This window comes from Saccopteryx bilineata, chromosome 2 (assembly GCF_036850765.1).
Source record: "Saccopteryx bilineata isolate mSacBil1 chromosome 2, mSacBil1_pri_phased_curated, whole genome shotgun sequence".
In the NCBI taxonomy this organism is placed as follows: Eukaryota; Metazoa; Chordata; class Mammalia; order Chiroptera; family Emballonuridae; genus Saccopteryx; species Saccopteryx bilineata.
Window position 1 is genome coordinate 118960942 of NC_089491.1, and position 15802 is coordinate 118976743.

The 15802-nt window shown below is 46.5% G+C and overlaps 1 protein-coding gene and 1 pseudogene across 1 annotated transcript in view; one reads left to right on the plus strand and one right to left on the minus strand.

Annotated features, from left to right (window-relative positions):
• Positions 1-938: 938 nt before the first annotated feature.
• Positions 939-8764, minus strand: LOC136322301 (small ribosomal subunit protein uS5 pseudogene; annotated as a pseudogene).
• A 119-nt stretch (positions 8765-8883) lies between these two features.
• Positions 8884-15802, plus strand: part of TMCC3 (transmembrane and coiled-coil domain family 3) — a 280996-nt gene continuing 274077 nt past the window's right edge. The window contains exon 1 of the mRNA XM_066257738.1: positions 8884-9007. Within this exon, the coding sequence (XP_066113835.1) occupies positions 8999-9007 (9 nt within the window). The 5' untranslated portion in view covers positions 8884-8998. The remainder of the gene's footprint in view (positions 9008-15802) is intronic.

Below are 15802 nucleotides of genomic sequence, written 5' to 3' on the forward strand. Positions count from 1 at the left end.
TCCAGCACAGGACCATACCCCCAATGTCAGTCATACATTTTGCTCCATTCAAGGTAAATCTATGGTTATAGCATTCCAGCTTTAGTGGAGAAACTGTTTCTTTCTTTGGATTTCCACAGCACCATTCTAGTCCTGGCCTTGTTCACCTCATCAGCTCTATTTTATGTGACTGAGGTCAGCATCCTAACTAGTGTTCTTAACTCTGGGACATTTGTTTGACCAAAATTCACAGTAGCCTTCTCCAAATCTATCTTTTTTTTTTTTTTTTGCATTTTTCTGAAGCTGGAAACAGGGAGAGACAGTCAGACAGACTCCCGTATGCGCCTGACCGGGATCCACCCGGCACGCCCACCATGGGGCGACGCTCTGCCCACCAGGGGGGATGCTCTGCCCATCCTGGGCGTCGCCATGTTGCGACCAGAGCCACTCTAGCGCCTGAGGCAGAGGCCACAGAGCCATCCCCAGCGCCCGGGCCATCTTTGCTCCAATGGAGCCTTGGCTGCGGGAGGAGAAGAGAGAGACAGAAAGGAAGGCGCGGCGGAGCGGTGGAGAAGCAAATGGGCGCTTCTCCTGTGTGCCCTGGCCGGGAATTGAACCCGGGTCCTCCGCACTCTCGGCCGAGGCTCTACCGCTGAGCCAACCGGCCACGGCCAAATCTATCTTTATATCAAGTCATGCCTCTACTTACTAACTCACAAGAAATGTCAAGGCAATACCAACAACTCAAATGGCAACATGAGGGGATGATTAAATGATAATATATCTATGAGAAATGTACATTAAGCAGCCAACAAAAATAATTATTAAGACCATGTAAAAATATACGAAACCATTTGTTGATGGGAAAATAGCAGGCTACATTTTTTTTAAAACAAGCTTAATTCACTTTAATTTTTTTCAATAAAATTATGTGGTAGCCACAGTTGGACCCTGGGTCCTCAGCATGGAAAGAAACTAGTACGGGTCTTTACAAGATGGCTGTTGAATTTGTGCTCTAGAAACTTAGTGAATACAGCTCTTTCCAGAGATGGGGGGTGAGACAGCAGTAGCGTCTTAGACATGGCATCAAAAGTGGCCTTGGCAAAGCTGCTGGGGTGGCAGTGCAGCCCTTTCCCGAGATGTGATAGTTCTCAATGCTGTCCAAAAGCGGCAGCAGCTTCTTGAGCCTAAAGGTTGAGACAATGCCAGTGCCCCTGGCAGTGGGGATGAGGCCACCAGCACAGAACATTGTCCAGTCACTCTGCAAGAAACAGTGAGGGGCTTGCCGATCTTGCTCATTAGCCTCGAGCACAGGGACAATAGAGAGCTTGGCCAGGACAATGGCCCCGCAGATGGCAGGGGTTATTTCCTTGGAGCACTTACCCAGACAACATGTCCATGGTCGCCCCCAAGGGCAACAAATGCCTTGACCCAGGTGCTCTGGCCAGCTCAGGTCTACTTTTGCACAGGCTTAATCTTCAAAACCTTGTCTTTGAGGGATGCCCCCAGGAAAAGGCCAATGATCTCACATTCCTTGACTGGTGGGGAGAAGAGATAGCTCTCCTCCAGGGACTTGATTGTCATGTCCTAGAACAGGAGGCCCAGCTTCGTGAGAGGGATCCACTCCTTGTTCCCGGCTTTGCCTCCACAAGTTCTGCAGCCTTAGCCCCAGCCCAGACCAGAGCTGTGACCTTGGGCCCAAAGTCACTGCCAAATACCCCCCAGGCACCACTGCGGCCTCCTGTTCCAGGGCTCTCCCACAGCAACGGTGTCTTCTGCCGTTTAGTGTTTCCTGAGAAAAGAAGCTACAATATGTTGGTTTTTTTTGTTGTTGTTTATTTGCTTGTTTGTTTTAAGTGAGAGGAGGGGAGATAGAGAGACAGACTCCTGCATGAGCACCAACAGGGATCCACCTGGCAGCCCCATCTGGGGCTGATGCTCTAATCAACTGGCTATCCTCGGTGCCCAGTCCAATGCTCAAACCAATCGAGCCACCGGCTGCAGGAGGGGAAAAGAGAGTTAAGGGGGAAAGGGAGGGGAGGAGAACCAGATGGTCACTTCTCATATATACTCTGACCAGAGATCAAACAGGGACATCTGCATGCCGGCTGAACCTCTATCCACTGAGCCAACTGGACAGAGCCACAATATGGTTTTAACAGCATTCATTAAATTATTAAACATGTATTGAGCACCTATTTTTTGATATGCTTTATAGATGTGAGAATTATTAAGACAGTCCCTTCTTTAAAGAAGGTCAAAGTCTAGCAGAATGGCTAGCCATGTAAACAGATTACAAACAGAAGTGCATTTGGACAAAGTGTAGGAAGGAATATGTAAATATGTAAATAACTTTAGGGTAGAAATGTGAGTGAATTTTGTCTTTTTAAATATCTGTAAGAAAGTGACCCCTGGCCCAGATCTTCAGAGAACAGAGAAGAATCAACTTCCTCTGACAAAGGCTACAAGCAAACTCTCTCTCACGGCACCTCTGCCTCTTCAATAGCATGCACAATCCCCAGATGTGGCTCAGAGAAGCCAAATCACCCTTGTCGAGAGCAAGAGAAAAAGAAATGGCATAACAATCACACCGACCTTCTATAGCAAAATAAATGAATATTTTTGATTGGTTGTGATGATGCAATAAAAATATTGGAGGGAATATGTATAATGGTACCCTGATGAGTATCCCTGCCCCTCATTAACTGCCCACCAGCTTTACCTCCCCAGCCATGTGCTCCAGGATTCCCTAGGAGATCTGGTCTTTTTGTTACAAAATAAGGGTTTGTTGTTTGCACCTATAAAAGCCAATAATACTATGACATGGGCTTTTGAGAAAAGAAAGAGTAATTTATTTAATCCTGAGTCAGCTTGCAGGTACAGAAGGCACCTCTCAAATCTGTTTCCTCAATCCAGGGTTTGTGGTGGGTTGTACGTGCTTAGGGGAAACAGTTATGTGGAAACACTAGTAAGGCAAGGTTTTTTTATTTTTTATTCAGAGAGTCAGAGAGAGGAATACATAGGAACAGACAGACAGAACGAAGAGAGATGAGAAGCATCAATCATCAGCCTTTCATTTTGACACCTCAGTTGTTCATCGACCACTTTCCCACATGTGCCCTGACCACAGGCCTTCAGCAGACCGACCAACCTCCCGCTCGAGCCAGCAACCCTGGGTCCAAGCTGGTGAGCTGTTTCTGCTCAAGCCAGATGAGCCCTTGCACAAGCTGGCGACCCCGGGGTCTGGTACCTGGGTCCACTGCATCCCAGTCGGACGCTCCATCCACTGCGCCACCGCCTGATCAGGCGAAGTGAGACAAGTTTTTTTTTGTTTTGTTTTGTTTTTTGTATTTTGCTTAAGTTGGAAACAGACTCCCGCATGCGCCCAACTGGGATCTACCCAGCATGCCCACCAGAGGGCCATGCTCTGCCGTAATCAGAGCCATTCTAGTGCCTGAGGCAGAGGCCACAGAGCCATCCTCAGTGCCCGGGCCAACTTTGCTCCAATGGAGCCTCGGCTGCGGGAGGGGAAGAGAGAGACAGAGAGGAAGGAGAGGGGGAGGGGTGGAGAAGCAAATGGGTGCTTCTCCTGTGTGCCCTGGCCGGGAATCAAACCTGGGACACCCGCACGCCAGGCCGACGCTCTACCGCTGAGCCAACCGGCCAGGGCCGAAGTGAGGCAAGTTTTAATTGGGGAAACTTGGAGCTTGGCCATTTGTGGCACCAGATCTTCCCAGACAGTGGACCCTCTGCTTCTGAAAAGGATTCTGGTGTTCAAGTTCTGGTTATATATGGGTCTTCAGGTTCTGTGGGTGGGCAGAGTGGGGGAGACTTTGGTTCTGGGTGAAGCTGGAGGTCAAAGTTTTCTCCTAGGTGTATGCTTTGAATACATGGCTTGCAGTTTTGGTCTGCTGTCTCTAAAAAGCAACTCAGTATCTTTTGCGGACTTGAGCTTATTCTGTGGTTACATTTTTACTGTCATCACATCCATGTTGTTGGTCATTCTGATGTCACCTATAGAATATTTTTCACTCTTTTAATTCAAATCTTCTATTCTTTTTTCGAGCTAAGGAGCCATCTTCTTTGAGAATCCTTCCTTAGTTAGCTCCATTCTAATCTAGTATAAATATTTGAAATTAAGTTTTACTGGATACAAAATTTTTGGCTCACACTGTCACTGCTTTGAAGAAGTTCCAGAGAGAGCAGCATCTGTGATATATTAGCACTCACCTATCATTGGTTAATCTCACAGGATCTGGAGTCAGACAAGTTTGGGTTAGATCTATTCCACTTATTAGTCATGCAACCTTTGGAAAGTGTTTAATCTAGATCAGGGGTCCTCAAACTACCGCCCATGGGCCGGGCTGCATGCGGTCCCCTGAGGCCATTTATCCGGCCCCGCCACACTTCCGGAAGGGGCACCTGCCCGTACCGCGGACCAGCTCGGCTCCTAATAACCGTGTGGAATTAAGGAAACATACTCATCAAGAAAAAATGGGACCCGGAGGACTCTTCAAATGCTGATGGCAATATTCGAGTGCCCCATAGCCCCAGTTTGCTTTATTATATAGCCATATGCAAATGAAGAAAGTCCTTGATACAAAGTTACACATCCAAGGCTAAAACAGGAACTCTCCCAAGGCATAAACAGGATGCATTAGTGAAATCTACCAACATCTGAAAACACAGAGTCAGAGGAAGGGCATGTAAATTGCTTCCAGCAACCCAAGGAAGCAAGTGAAATGGGTACAAATACTCAGCATAATAGCCAATATGGAGGTGAAGGGGGGAAAATTTAGCCTTTTGCTAAGCCTCAAATCTATAACAGCTTTCTGCCATTTATGGTCCACAACAGGCACCTCTTTCATTGGTGGTCAGTGAGAGGAGCACATTGACCATCTCATTAGCCAAAAGCAGGCCCATAGTTCCCATTGAAATACTGGTTTGTTTGTTGATTTAAATTTACTTGTTCTTTATTTTAAATATTGTATTTGTTCCTGTTTTGTTTTTTTACTTTAAAATAAGATATGTACAGTGTGCACAGGGATTTGTTCATATTTTTTTTTATAGTTCAGCTCTCCAACAGTCTGAGGGACAGTGAACTGGCCCCCTATGTAAAAAGTTTGGGGACCCCTGATCTAGATAAATCTTAGTTTCCCAATCTAGTACATGGAGATAATAACTATCTGGTAAAAATGTAGCAGTTTTATGAGGATGAAACAGATTAATACATGTAAAATAGTTTGACATTGGGCCTGGGACATATAAAGCGCTCAATACATGTAGTTGAGACCATTTTGTTTCCTTGATATTATTCTTGATTGGTTTCAGGGAAATATAAATTGTTTCGGCCAATAAGGTATGTCCTCATAGTAGGTCTTTAATAAATGCCTTGCGAATGGTTCTATTTTAAGAACACAAAAAAGAAAAACAATATTTCATTATTCATGCATTTCCAAATGGAAGCTGACAGACTGGTAAAAAGTTATGCTAACTGGTAACGTTTCTAGACTAAATTACTCATTTTTTTTACTATGTATGTGAAATTATAAACTGGCCCATTTTTGTATCAAATGTCTATCTATGTTAATAGTTCATGAAAGAAGTTAGGTTGACCTCCCTATCCTAGTACATTTCCTGCTGTATTTAAGATGGAAACCTACAAATCTAGCCTGAAAATCAAGAGAGTTGAATATTACTGTTGTTTTTACTGGTGAAGATGTTGTTACTCAAATATTAGGTTTTCAGGCCCTGGCCGGTTGGCTCAGTGATAAAGCGTCAGCCTGGCATACAGGAGTCCCGGGTTCGATTCCTGGCCAGGGCACACAGTAGAAGCACCCATCTGCTTCTCTACCCCTCCCCCTCTCCTTCCTCTCTCTCTCTTCCCCTCCTGCAGCCAAGGCTCCATTGGAGCAAAGTTGGCCCAGGCGCTGAGGATGGCTCCATGGCCTCTGCCTCAGGCGCTAGAATGGCTCTGGTTGCAACAGAGCTATGGGCAGAGCATCGCCCCCTGGTGGGCATGCCTAGTGGATCCCAGTCGGGCGCATGTGGGAGTCTGTCTGCCTCCCTGTTTCCAACTTCAGAAAAATACAAAATAATAATAATAATATGTCCTAGTCAGAAGGCTAATAGAGGTATGATAATATGAAATAATGATATAACTCATCATGAAAACACTCTCAACACCCTTTAACATATGAAAGAAAATAAAGACCATCCTCTTCACCACCTCCAAAAAAAGAGGAACTCTGATTCACTCTAGTTTCACTTTTAAAATGCTTTTCTTCAATTTAGGTAATGTTAGCATTGCAAACATGGGGGTTTCCACAGATGAGCGATATGACTGTGTTCCATCAGCATCTGACGTGTTGTCATTTATTTGGTACAGTTGAATAATTGTCTTGGTTTCTGAAAGGAGTTTAAAAATTATTTCAGCTAACTAATATTAATACTTGAAGATCACCCTAACAATTATTTAACTGAAACTTTCCCCTTCACACCAGGGGTCTTATTCAAGTTTAGTAAAAAATTAACATTAATAAGAGGGAAGTAGTGTCCCCCTGGTGTAAAACAAGGGGTTGTGCTAAGATATCACACAAACCAATGAACTTACTAAGATTTCCAACAATGCTGAGCACAAAATACTCACAAGGCAACACTATAAAGCAAGAACTTCACTTCTGGACAGGTGCTTGTACATCTGTTTAGTCCAAATTCTCATTTTACAGATGAAGATTCTAAGGCCCAGAGATGGGAAGCTACTAGTTTGATCTATGACAAAATGCATGTTTTTACTTTGAGTAACACCTTCCCACTGTGGCTGTGGTACCTTTCCTGTGAAGCAGAGCACAGGAGGGCAGCAAAGCATAGGGGGGAAGTGGGGTGGATCCTGGAGTCAGACTGCCTGAGCTCAAATCCTGGCTGTGCCATTAACAAGCTGTGTGACCTTGGGCAAATTACCTACCTTCTCAGTGCCTTAGTAGCTCCTTCTGAAAAGGCATAGAATCATAGTACTCATTTCATAGGATGTGTGGATTTAAAGTGGTAACAGGTAAAGCCCATGGTGCATAAATAAGAACACAATAAAATTATTTCCCCAAAGGCAAAATTTCAAAGACCAATCTGAAGAGCTTCATATCAAAGAAGGTAAAAACCCACTGTATGCAGATCATAAGTTAAAATATAAAGGAGTTAGCAGGCTTCATGAATTTTTTTCTTTTTATTTAAAGAGGTTGACAGGAAGGGAGAAGCAGAGAGAGAGAGATGACAGGCATCAACTTGTAGTTGTGTCACTTTAGTTGTTCATTGATTGCTTCTCATACGTGCCTTGGGGAGGGGGGGTTCAAGCCAAGCCATTGACCCCTTGCTCAAGCCAGGGACCTTGGGCTTCAAGCCAGCTACTTTTGGGCTCAAGCCAATGACCATAGGATCATGTTGTTGATGCAGCGCTCAAACTGGTGAGCCAGCACTCAAGCCAGGGACCTCAGAGGCCTCAGCATTCTGGGCTGATGCTCTATCCACTGCGACACCACTGGTCAGGCAATTATTTCTTTCCTTTCCTTTTTCTCCTAATTTATGTCTCTCTCTCTCTCTCTCTCTCTCTCTCTCTCTCACACACACACACACACACACACACACACACGCACGCGCGTGCACACACACACACACACACACACCTCCTTTTATCTGGCTGGTAGGATCCAAAGAGAAATTCAGAGAAAATGTTTTTATTTATTAGATCATAAACATACTTAGTCTGCTTAATATTTGGTCTCCATGGTGCTGCAGACACTTATCAATGTCAGAAAATTGTAACAATATTTCTTTCAGGGTGGTGATGAGTGGGGATCTGCCTGAGTTTCTGGCATGGAGGCAAAGCCAAAGTAGTCTTCAGGAGTGTTTACCAAGCACAGACAGGCTTTTGCATCTCACTGCTGCCTGCCTACCTGTTACAGCCCGGTTTGAAAACGCAGGCGTCCTTGAATGTTTTTCAAAAGATCCTTTGGTAAATAAGGAATATATTTTTTTCTACATCAATTCAGGTTGCCTTGACTTCCGTGCTATTTGCCTTACTTTGTTCAGCCCTAGAATAGAGACAGGCCAGATTTCTTTCTGAAAGACCCTCACGACTCATTCCATCCTACTCTTGTTCTTGAGAATTTGGATCCTGCATTCCCTTAGTTAAAGGGTGTTCAGTGTTTTCATGGCTAAGAGGAATGTGTCCCCACCTCCTATTTTTTCCCAGAACCATTAGCTTTTGAGATGGGCTTTCCCTATTTGGAGAAGTCGGGGTGGGGATGGGAGGCCTTTGTGAAGAGGAAGCTCTGCCCGCAGGGGTTCTGCAGTATGGGGGTGGGGGTGCAGCCCCCTCCCCTGCTGAGCTGCTTCATCTGGAGAAAACTAGACCATCTCTGCTCCATGAACTTGTCTTTCTCCCAACCCTGGGCTGATCTGATGTTTCCCACCCGTAATTATCACCCCAACCCGGCCCATCCTGAAAAGGTTTATGAATGCTCAGGGATTGCAGAGGACAATCGCAGACTCGAGAATAGGATGGGACATCAGTGGGTCATCCTCCCGTCCAACGAGGAGAACGAGGGTGCTTTAAGGTGGTGAGAACTTCCGTCTCAGTCCCCCACCAATTCTCTCTTGCTCTTCAAACTTGGTTACCCAAAAGATTGGCCGTAACATTGGACTCCAGTCTTCTCCCGCTCAGAGCTGGGACGACCGCGGAGCAGGCACCGGGACCAGCTCCTCTGCGGTTCGGGAAAGAGACGTGAAGCATTCTGCGGAGGTGGGGACGCCTCAACGCGGGAAGACGGTCCACTGAGCGGGGAGGTCCCTGCTGCCCGCGCCCCGCCCCGCGGAGGCCGCCGCCCGCTCGCTGGCCGCAGCGCACGCGTGTGCGGGCGGGGGCAGCGCGGCGCTCCCCTGCGGCCCTGCGCCACGGGCCCGCTCGCCCGTCTACCTCGCGCTCAAGCCCGGCCCGGACGAGCCCGGTCAGGACGGTCCCGGCACCATGCGGAAGGTGAGTGCGCAGTGGCCTCAGAGGCGCGACGAGCAGGTGGCGAATTTGCCGACAGGCGGGAGAGCCTCGCGGGGTAGAGAGGCAGGGTCTCGCGGGGCGGCCGCAGTAGTCTGCGCGGGGGAGGGTCGCCCCTCGGTCGACCTCATTATTCGAGGGATGCCACGTGGTCTCTCTCTCTGCTTGGGGGTCCTCGGTCCTGCGCTCCCCTGGGCGGCGCAGCTCGGCTCGGTGCGGCCCGTCGGGGCTCCATACCCGCACTTCCCCGGGGGGCTGTTTCCAGTCCCCCCTGCCTCGGGCTTTTAGGGGAGCCCCTTTCCGGGTGCCCCGCACGCCCTCTGGCTCCTCTCGCCGCTGCATTCTGCGGCTCGGCCCTCGCTCTATCCCTGGGAGCCCCGGCAGCTTGGCCGCCGGGCGTCTGCGGGGCGCCCTGGGCTCTCACTCCAGGGAAGGCGGGCCCCAGTCTGAGGCCGGTGGGTGACAGGCGGAGGATGTGTTTGTATGCTTCGGCGAGAGCGCCTTCACCCCTCGCATCCAGAAATGCCCTCGCTTCTGGCGTTTGGAAGGCGAGAGAGAGTGTGAACTTAAGTTGTCCCCTTCCCAGAGCGAGCTAGGCGCTGCCCGCCGACGGGACCCCGCGGAGTCCTGGAGGAGGCGCCCCGGAAGGCAACTGCTTTCGAAAGCGGGCGTGATGGTTCCCGCGGTCTGCCCCTCCCGCAGCGATCTTAGCGGGAAAACCCCCGTCTGCAGGCTGACTGCAGGGTTTATCCACCTCAAGGAAGGGTCTGGAGAGAGGAGCTGCTTACTGTCAGCTCGGGGAGCACGCAGGCAGGCAGCTGTCTTTCCTGGCGAGGGGAGCTCGTCCACTGCAAACTGTTGGTGATTTCATAAGTTACCAGCCCCGCGTGCTGTTTGCATCTGAACCTTGGGGGTGGAGGCAGCTTTAATCAAACGCAGGATCTTGGCTCTTACCGGATAAAAGGGAAGTAGGGGAAACTTAAGGAAATCAAGCAGACATTTTCCCAGACCTCCGAAGGCCAATCCTGATGATAGTTTAGGCGTCAAGGAAAGGGTGTTGGGTGCTATCTGAAGAGACAAGGGTGAGAAGAAATTGGAAAAACAGTGAGAGATCTCACTAGAGACTTTTAATTTCTCTAGGTTGGCCTTTGGGGTTGCCCTGTTACTAAATTATCTGTGTGCCTTTTACTTTGGTCACCTGAGTAGCCCTGAAAAGATTTCTTCCTCCCAGCTGCTAGGTTTCTTCAAAGGGAACTCTGGCTTGCAGTTTTGCAGGCAGTGCCAGGATCAAATCTGTGTGCGTGCGTGCGTGTGCGTGTGTGTGTGTGTGTGTGTATGGTGTGCAAGGAGTGGTATTTGGAGCGGATTGGAACAGGTATGAATTGGGCCCAGCTGTCTCTGGAAAATCTGTTAGTGAGCTGACATGGAAATTTACCTGGCTTACCTTTTGGATTTCGTCCAAACCTGCTCAGGTGTTTCTGGGGAGGACAGGATTCCAGCCAGGCTAACTGGCTAGTTTGGATGCCTGACAGTGGTTGAAGCAGCAGAAATGGAAACTGGTGTTGTTGTTTGAACTCCGAATTCAGGGGTCAACAACCTCATTTTATCCTCAGCGTCAGTGGGGTAATTAAGAAAAGCAGCTGGGATGGGATCTGTAGATGGGACCTGGGAAAGGTGGGTTAGAGGGAGTATCAAGGTTTGGAGATGGAGGGCGTTGATTAGAGTACAGGATCCCTCGGAGATATTGCAGGTTTGGTTCCAGACCACCATATCAGAGTGAGTATCACAGTCAAGCAAGTCATGATCTTTTTGCTGGTGAAGGGTCCTGTCATCAGTTTCAGCAAAGTGCAATACAAGGAAGTGTGCCTGTATCTTTAAATGTGATTTGCATACTACCTGCTTTAAGATGAAAAAGATAGATAATGAGAATTCCTGAGCTCTTCTTTGGACCCTTTTTTTTTTTTTTTTCTTCTGAAGCTGGAAACGGGGAGAGACAGTCAGACAGACTCCCGCATGCGCCCGACCGGGATCCACCCGGCACGCCCACCAGGGGCGACGCTCTGCCCACCAGGGGACGATGCTCTGCCCCTCCGGGGCGTCGCTCTGCAGCGACCAGAGCCACTCTAGCGCCTGGGGCAGAGGCCAAGGAGCCACCCCAGCGCCCGGGCCATCCTTGCTCCAACGGAGCCTTGGCTGCGGGAGGGGAAGAGAGAGACAGAGAGGAAGGAGGGGGTGGGGGGTGGAGAAGCAAATGGGCGCTTCTCCCGTGCGCCCTGGCCGGGAATCGAACCCGGGTCCCCTGCATACCAGGCCGACGCTCTACCGCTGAGCCAACCGGCCAGGGCCCTTTGGACCCATTAAATCAGAATTTCTGGGACTAGAACCCAGCAGTTTGATTTTAAATACCCACCACCATAAGGTATATATATGTATTAAGCACTTAATAACTGTAGGCATTGTTTAAGCTCTGGAAACACAGTGGGTAGGTGACAGCCAAGAACATGTTAGTTTGGAGGCTACGTGCTAGTTGAGAAATTAGATATAAAGAAGTAAAGGAATATACAAACAATTTTAGATGGTGATGAATACTATGAAGAAAGTGAAGCAGGATAATGAAATGGGGAGTAAGTCAGGGGCATGAACCCATGTTAGTTTGCATGGTCAGGGAAGATATTTTTAAGGAGTTGACGCTTGAACACATGATGGAACGAAGTCAGCTATGTTTGGGGAAGAGTGTTCCAGACTGAGAAACATCAAATGCAAAGGCTCTGGGTTAGGAACAGGCTTAGCCTATGTGAGAAACAGAAGACATAAGGGCTGATACAGCATGGAGTGTTCAAGGTGGAATGAAGTGAGGTTGGAGAGATAGGCAGGGACTAAGTTCTATAGGGTCTTGTTGGCCATGGTAAGAAGTTTGGATTTTAACCTAAATATAGAGGGATATTATTTAGAGAATTTTAAGCTGAGAAATAGAATGATGTGATTTGGTTTTCTTTCTTTCTTTCTTTCTTTCTTTCTTTCTTTCTTTCTGAGAGAGAGAGAGAGAGAGACAGGAAGGGAAAGAGATGAGAAGCATCAATTCTTTGATGCGGCACCTTAGTTAATCATTGATTATTTTCTCATATGTGCCTTCACGGGGGAGGAGGGGGAGTTCCAGTCAAGCCAGTGACCCCTTGTTCAAGCCAGCAAACCTTGGGCTCAAGCCAGTGACCTCAGGGTTTCAAACCTGGGTCCTCTGCATCCCAGGCCAATGCTCTATCCACTGCCCCACCACCTGGTCAGGCTGGTTTACTTTATTGAATATCAACTTGACTATTGTTTTTAGAATGCATTATGGAATGTGATGATAGCAGTAAGGGAGAACACCTTTCTGTGTAGGGATGATGGAGAGAGGTGGAGAGACAGGATGTATTCTGGAGATAGAGTCAGTTGAACTTGCTGATATGGGAGGAAAGGAGAGGTGAGAATCCTCTTATGTACACCTAAGGTTTCTGTGTGTGTGTGTGTGTGTGTGTGTGAGAGAGAGAGAGAGAGAGAGAGAGAGAGTGTTGTTAGGCCTCAGTTGGGATGCCTCCAATGATAACATAACAATTGGCATTTAGTAAACATTTTTGTGTAGCTGGTACTGTGATACATGCATTAAGAGTCCTGTGAAAGGTTATAATGCTCAAGGCCACTCAGCTAAGTGAGGCGCTGGGATCTGTACCTTGGTTTGCCTGACTCCAAAGCCCTGGCTTTTGCCGTTATGCTCTGCTGCCTACAGACTGCCTGAGGAGGTCAAATGGTGCGTTACCCCTCTGTCCAGTGACGTGAACTTAATGTCATGACCACCAAAGAGGCTATCTGCTGGGTTCTTTTGTTCTTTATTTTTGCATTCAAAATAAGCTCTTTTCTATGCAGAGCCAAATGTTTTGGAGGATTAGTTACTTTTAAGAGTAGTTGTTTTGAAAAGAGGAAGTAACATCAAAAAACTGAATAGCCACAACAATCTTGAAAAGGAAGAACAGGGTTGGAGGAATCATGCTATCTGAAATTACACTATACTACAAGGCCGTAGTAGTCAAATCAGCATGGTACTGCCATAAAAACAGATACCTAGATCAATGAAGCAGAATAGAGAGCCCAGAAATAAACCCACGCTGTTATGATCAATTAATAGTTAACAAAAGAAGAAAAACATACAATGGTAAAAATAGTCTATTCAATATATAGTGTTGGGAAAATTAGATACATGCAAAAAATGAAATTAGACTGTCTTCTTACACCATACACAAGAATAAACTCAAAATTGACTAAAGACTTAAATTTTAGACTCAAAACCATAAAAATCCTAGAAGGAAAAATGGGCAATAAAATCTCATAGCAATTTTTTCAGAGGAGGGGAGATAGGAAGATAGACTCCCACATGTGCCCCAACTGGAATCCACGCAGCAACCCTCATCTGGGCGGATGCTCAAATCATCCAAGCCATCCTCAGCACCCGGGGCAATGCTCAAACCAATCAACTGGCTGCTAGAGGAAAAGAGAGAGAGAGAAGGGGGAGAAGGAGGGGATAGTTGTTTCTCATGTGTGCTCTGACCAGTGATCCGACCCAGAAGGTCCATATGCTGGGCCTATGCTCTATCCACTGAGCCAACCGGCCAGGGCCACATAGCAATATTTTTTCTAATATGTCTCCTCAGTCAAAGAAAACAATAAAAAATAAATAAATGGGACTTCACCAAACTAAAAAGGTTTTGCACAGCAAAGGAAATCATCAACAGAATGAAAAGACAACCCATTCAATGGAAGAACATATTTGTAAATGATACATTTGATCAGAGGTTAATATCTGAAATTTATAAAGAACTTATACAGCCCTGGCCGGTTGGCTCAGTGGTAGAGCGACGGCCTGGCGTGCAGGAGTCCCGGGTTCGATTCCTGGCCAGGGCACACAGGAGAAGCGCCCATCTGCTTCTCCACCCCTCCCCCTCTCCTTCCTCTCTGTCTCTCTCTTCCCCTCCCGCAGCGAGGCTCCATTGGAGCAAGGATGGCCCGGCACTGAGGATGGCTTTGTGGTCTCTGCCTCAGGTGCTGGAGTGGCTCTGGATGCAACAGAGTGAAGCCCCAGATGGGCAGAGCATTGCCCCCTGGTGGGTATGCCGGGTGGATCCCGGTCCGGCGCATGCGGGAGTCTGTCTGGTTGCCTCCCCATTTCCAGCTTCGAAAAAATGAAAATGAGAAAAAAAAAAAAAAGAACTTATACAACTTAAACACCAAAAAAAAAAAATGCAAAACAAAAATAAACAATATAATAAAAATAGGAAAAGGACCTGAACAGACACTTCTCCAACAAGGACATACAGATGGCCAATAGACATGTGAAAAGATGCTCTATGTCACTAATCATCAGAGAAAAGCAAGTTCAAAACACAATGAGATATCACCTCACATCTGTCAGAATGGTGCTCATCCATAAGTCAACAAACAACAAGTGTTGGTGAAGATGAGGAGAAAAGGGAGCCCGCCTGCACTGCTGGTGGGAATGCAGACTGGTGCAGCCACTGTAGAAGACAGTATGGAGATTCCTCAAAAATTAGGAATAGAACTGCCTTATGACCCAGCAGTTCCACTTCTGGGAATATATCCTAAGAATCCTGAAACCCTAATTTGAAAAAATATATATACCCCTAAATCCACTGCAACATTATTTACAGTAGCCAAGAATTAGAAGCAGCCATCAGTAGATGAGTGGATAAAAAAGCTGTGGTTCATTCACACAATAGAATTTTACTCAGTCAAGAAGGAAATCTTACCTTTTGTGACAGCATGGTTGGACCTGGAGAGTATTATGCTAAGTGAAACAAGCCAGTGAGAGAAAGACAAATACCATGTGATTTCACTTATATGGGGAATCTAATGAACAAAATAAACTAATAGAAAGAGACTGGGATACAGAGCAGACTTGACAGCTGTTAGAGGGGAGGGAGTTGGTGGGGCTGGGTGAAAAAGGTGAAGGGATTAAGCAAAAACAAACAAACGAAAAAACTCACAAACTTCAGTGTGATGACCACCAGGGAGAAAGCTGGGTAGGGGGAGGTAGGAGAGGTTAAAGAGAGAAATGGTGATGAAAGGAGTCTTGATTTGGAGTGGCGTGAACACACAACACAATATACAAATGATACAGAATTGTAGCCCTAAAACCTGTATAATTTTATTGACCAATATCAACCCAATAAATTCAATTTAAAAAACTGTTAGAAATCAGTTATGGAACAATAATTATAAAGCTAGCTGCTATATATTGATTGCTTTCTCTTTGCCAGGCTTCTATTGTCTCTTTGTTCATAACACTTTTTAAGTTAAAATTAAGTGATATACTTACATAATATAAAATTCAAAAGTTAGGAAGAGCTTTTCTGTGAACACTGTTCTTCCTGGTTCGGGTTGCTTAGCCAGCTGGTTCCCCTTCCCCAGAAGTAACTGACGTTAAAGCCATTTCTTGTGTCCTCCCAGAAATTATGTACATACAAGCAGTTGTATATTCATATTCTTTCCTTTTTTTTACAAACAAATATAAAGGTAAATGGTAGTATATAAGGGTAAATGTTTTACACACAAATGCAAATGTAGCATATAAGTGCACTTTGCTTTTTTCTCTTGTATATTCGATCAGTATTTGTAGATCTGCCTGTTGTGTGTGTGTGTGTGTGTGTGTCTACATATGGAATACCTTTTTATGGATACACTAGAATTGGTTGGTTCTAGTCTTTTGCTCTTATCAACATTGCTGCAGTGAAG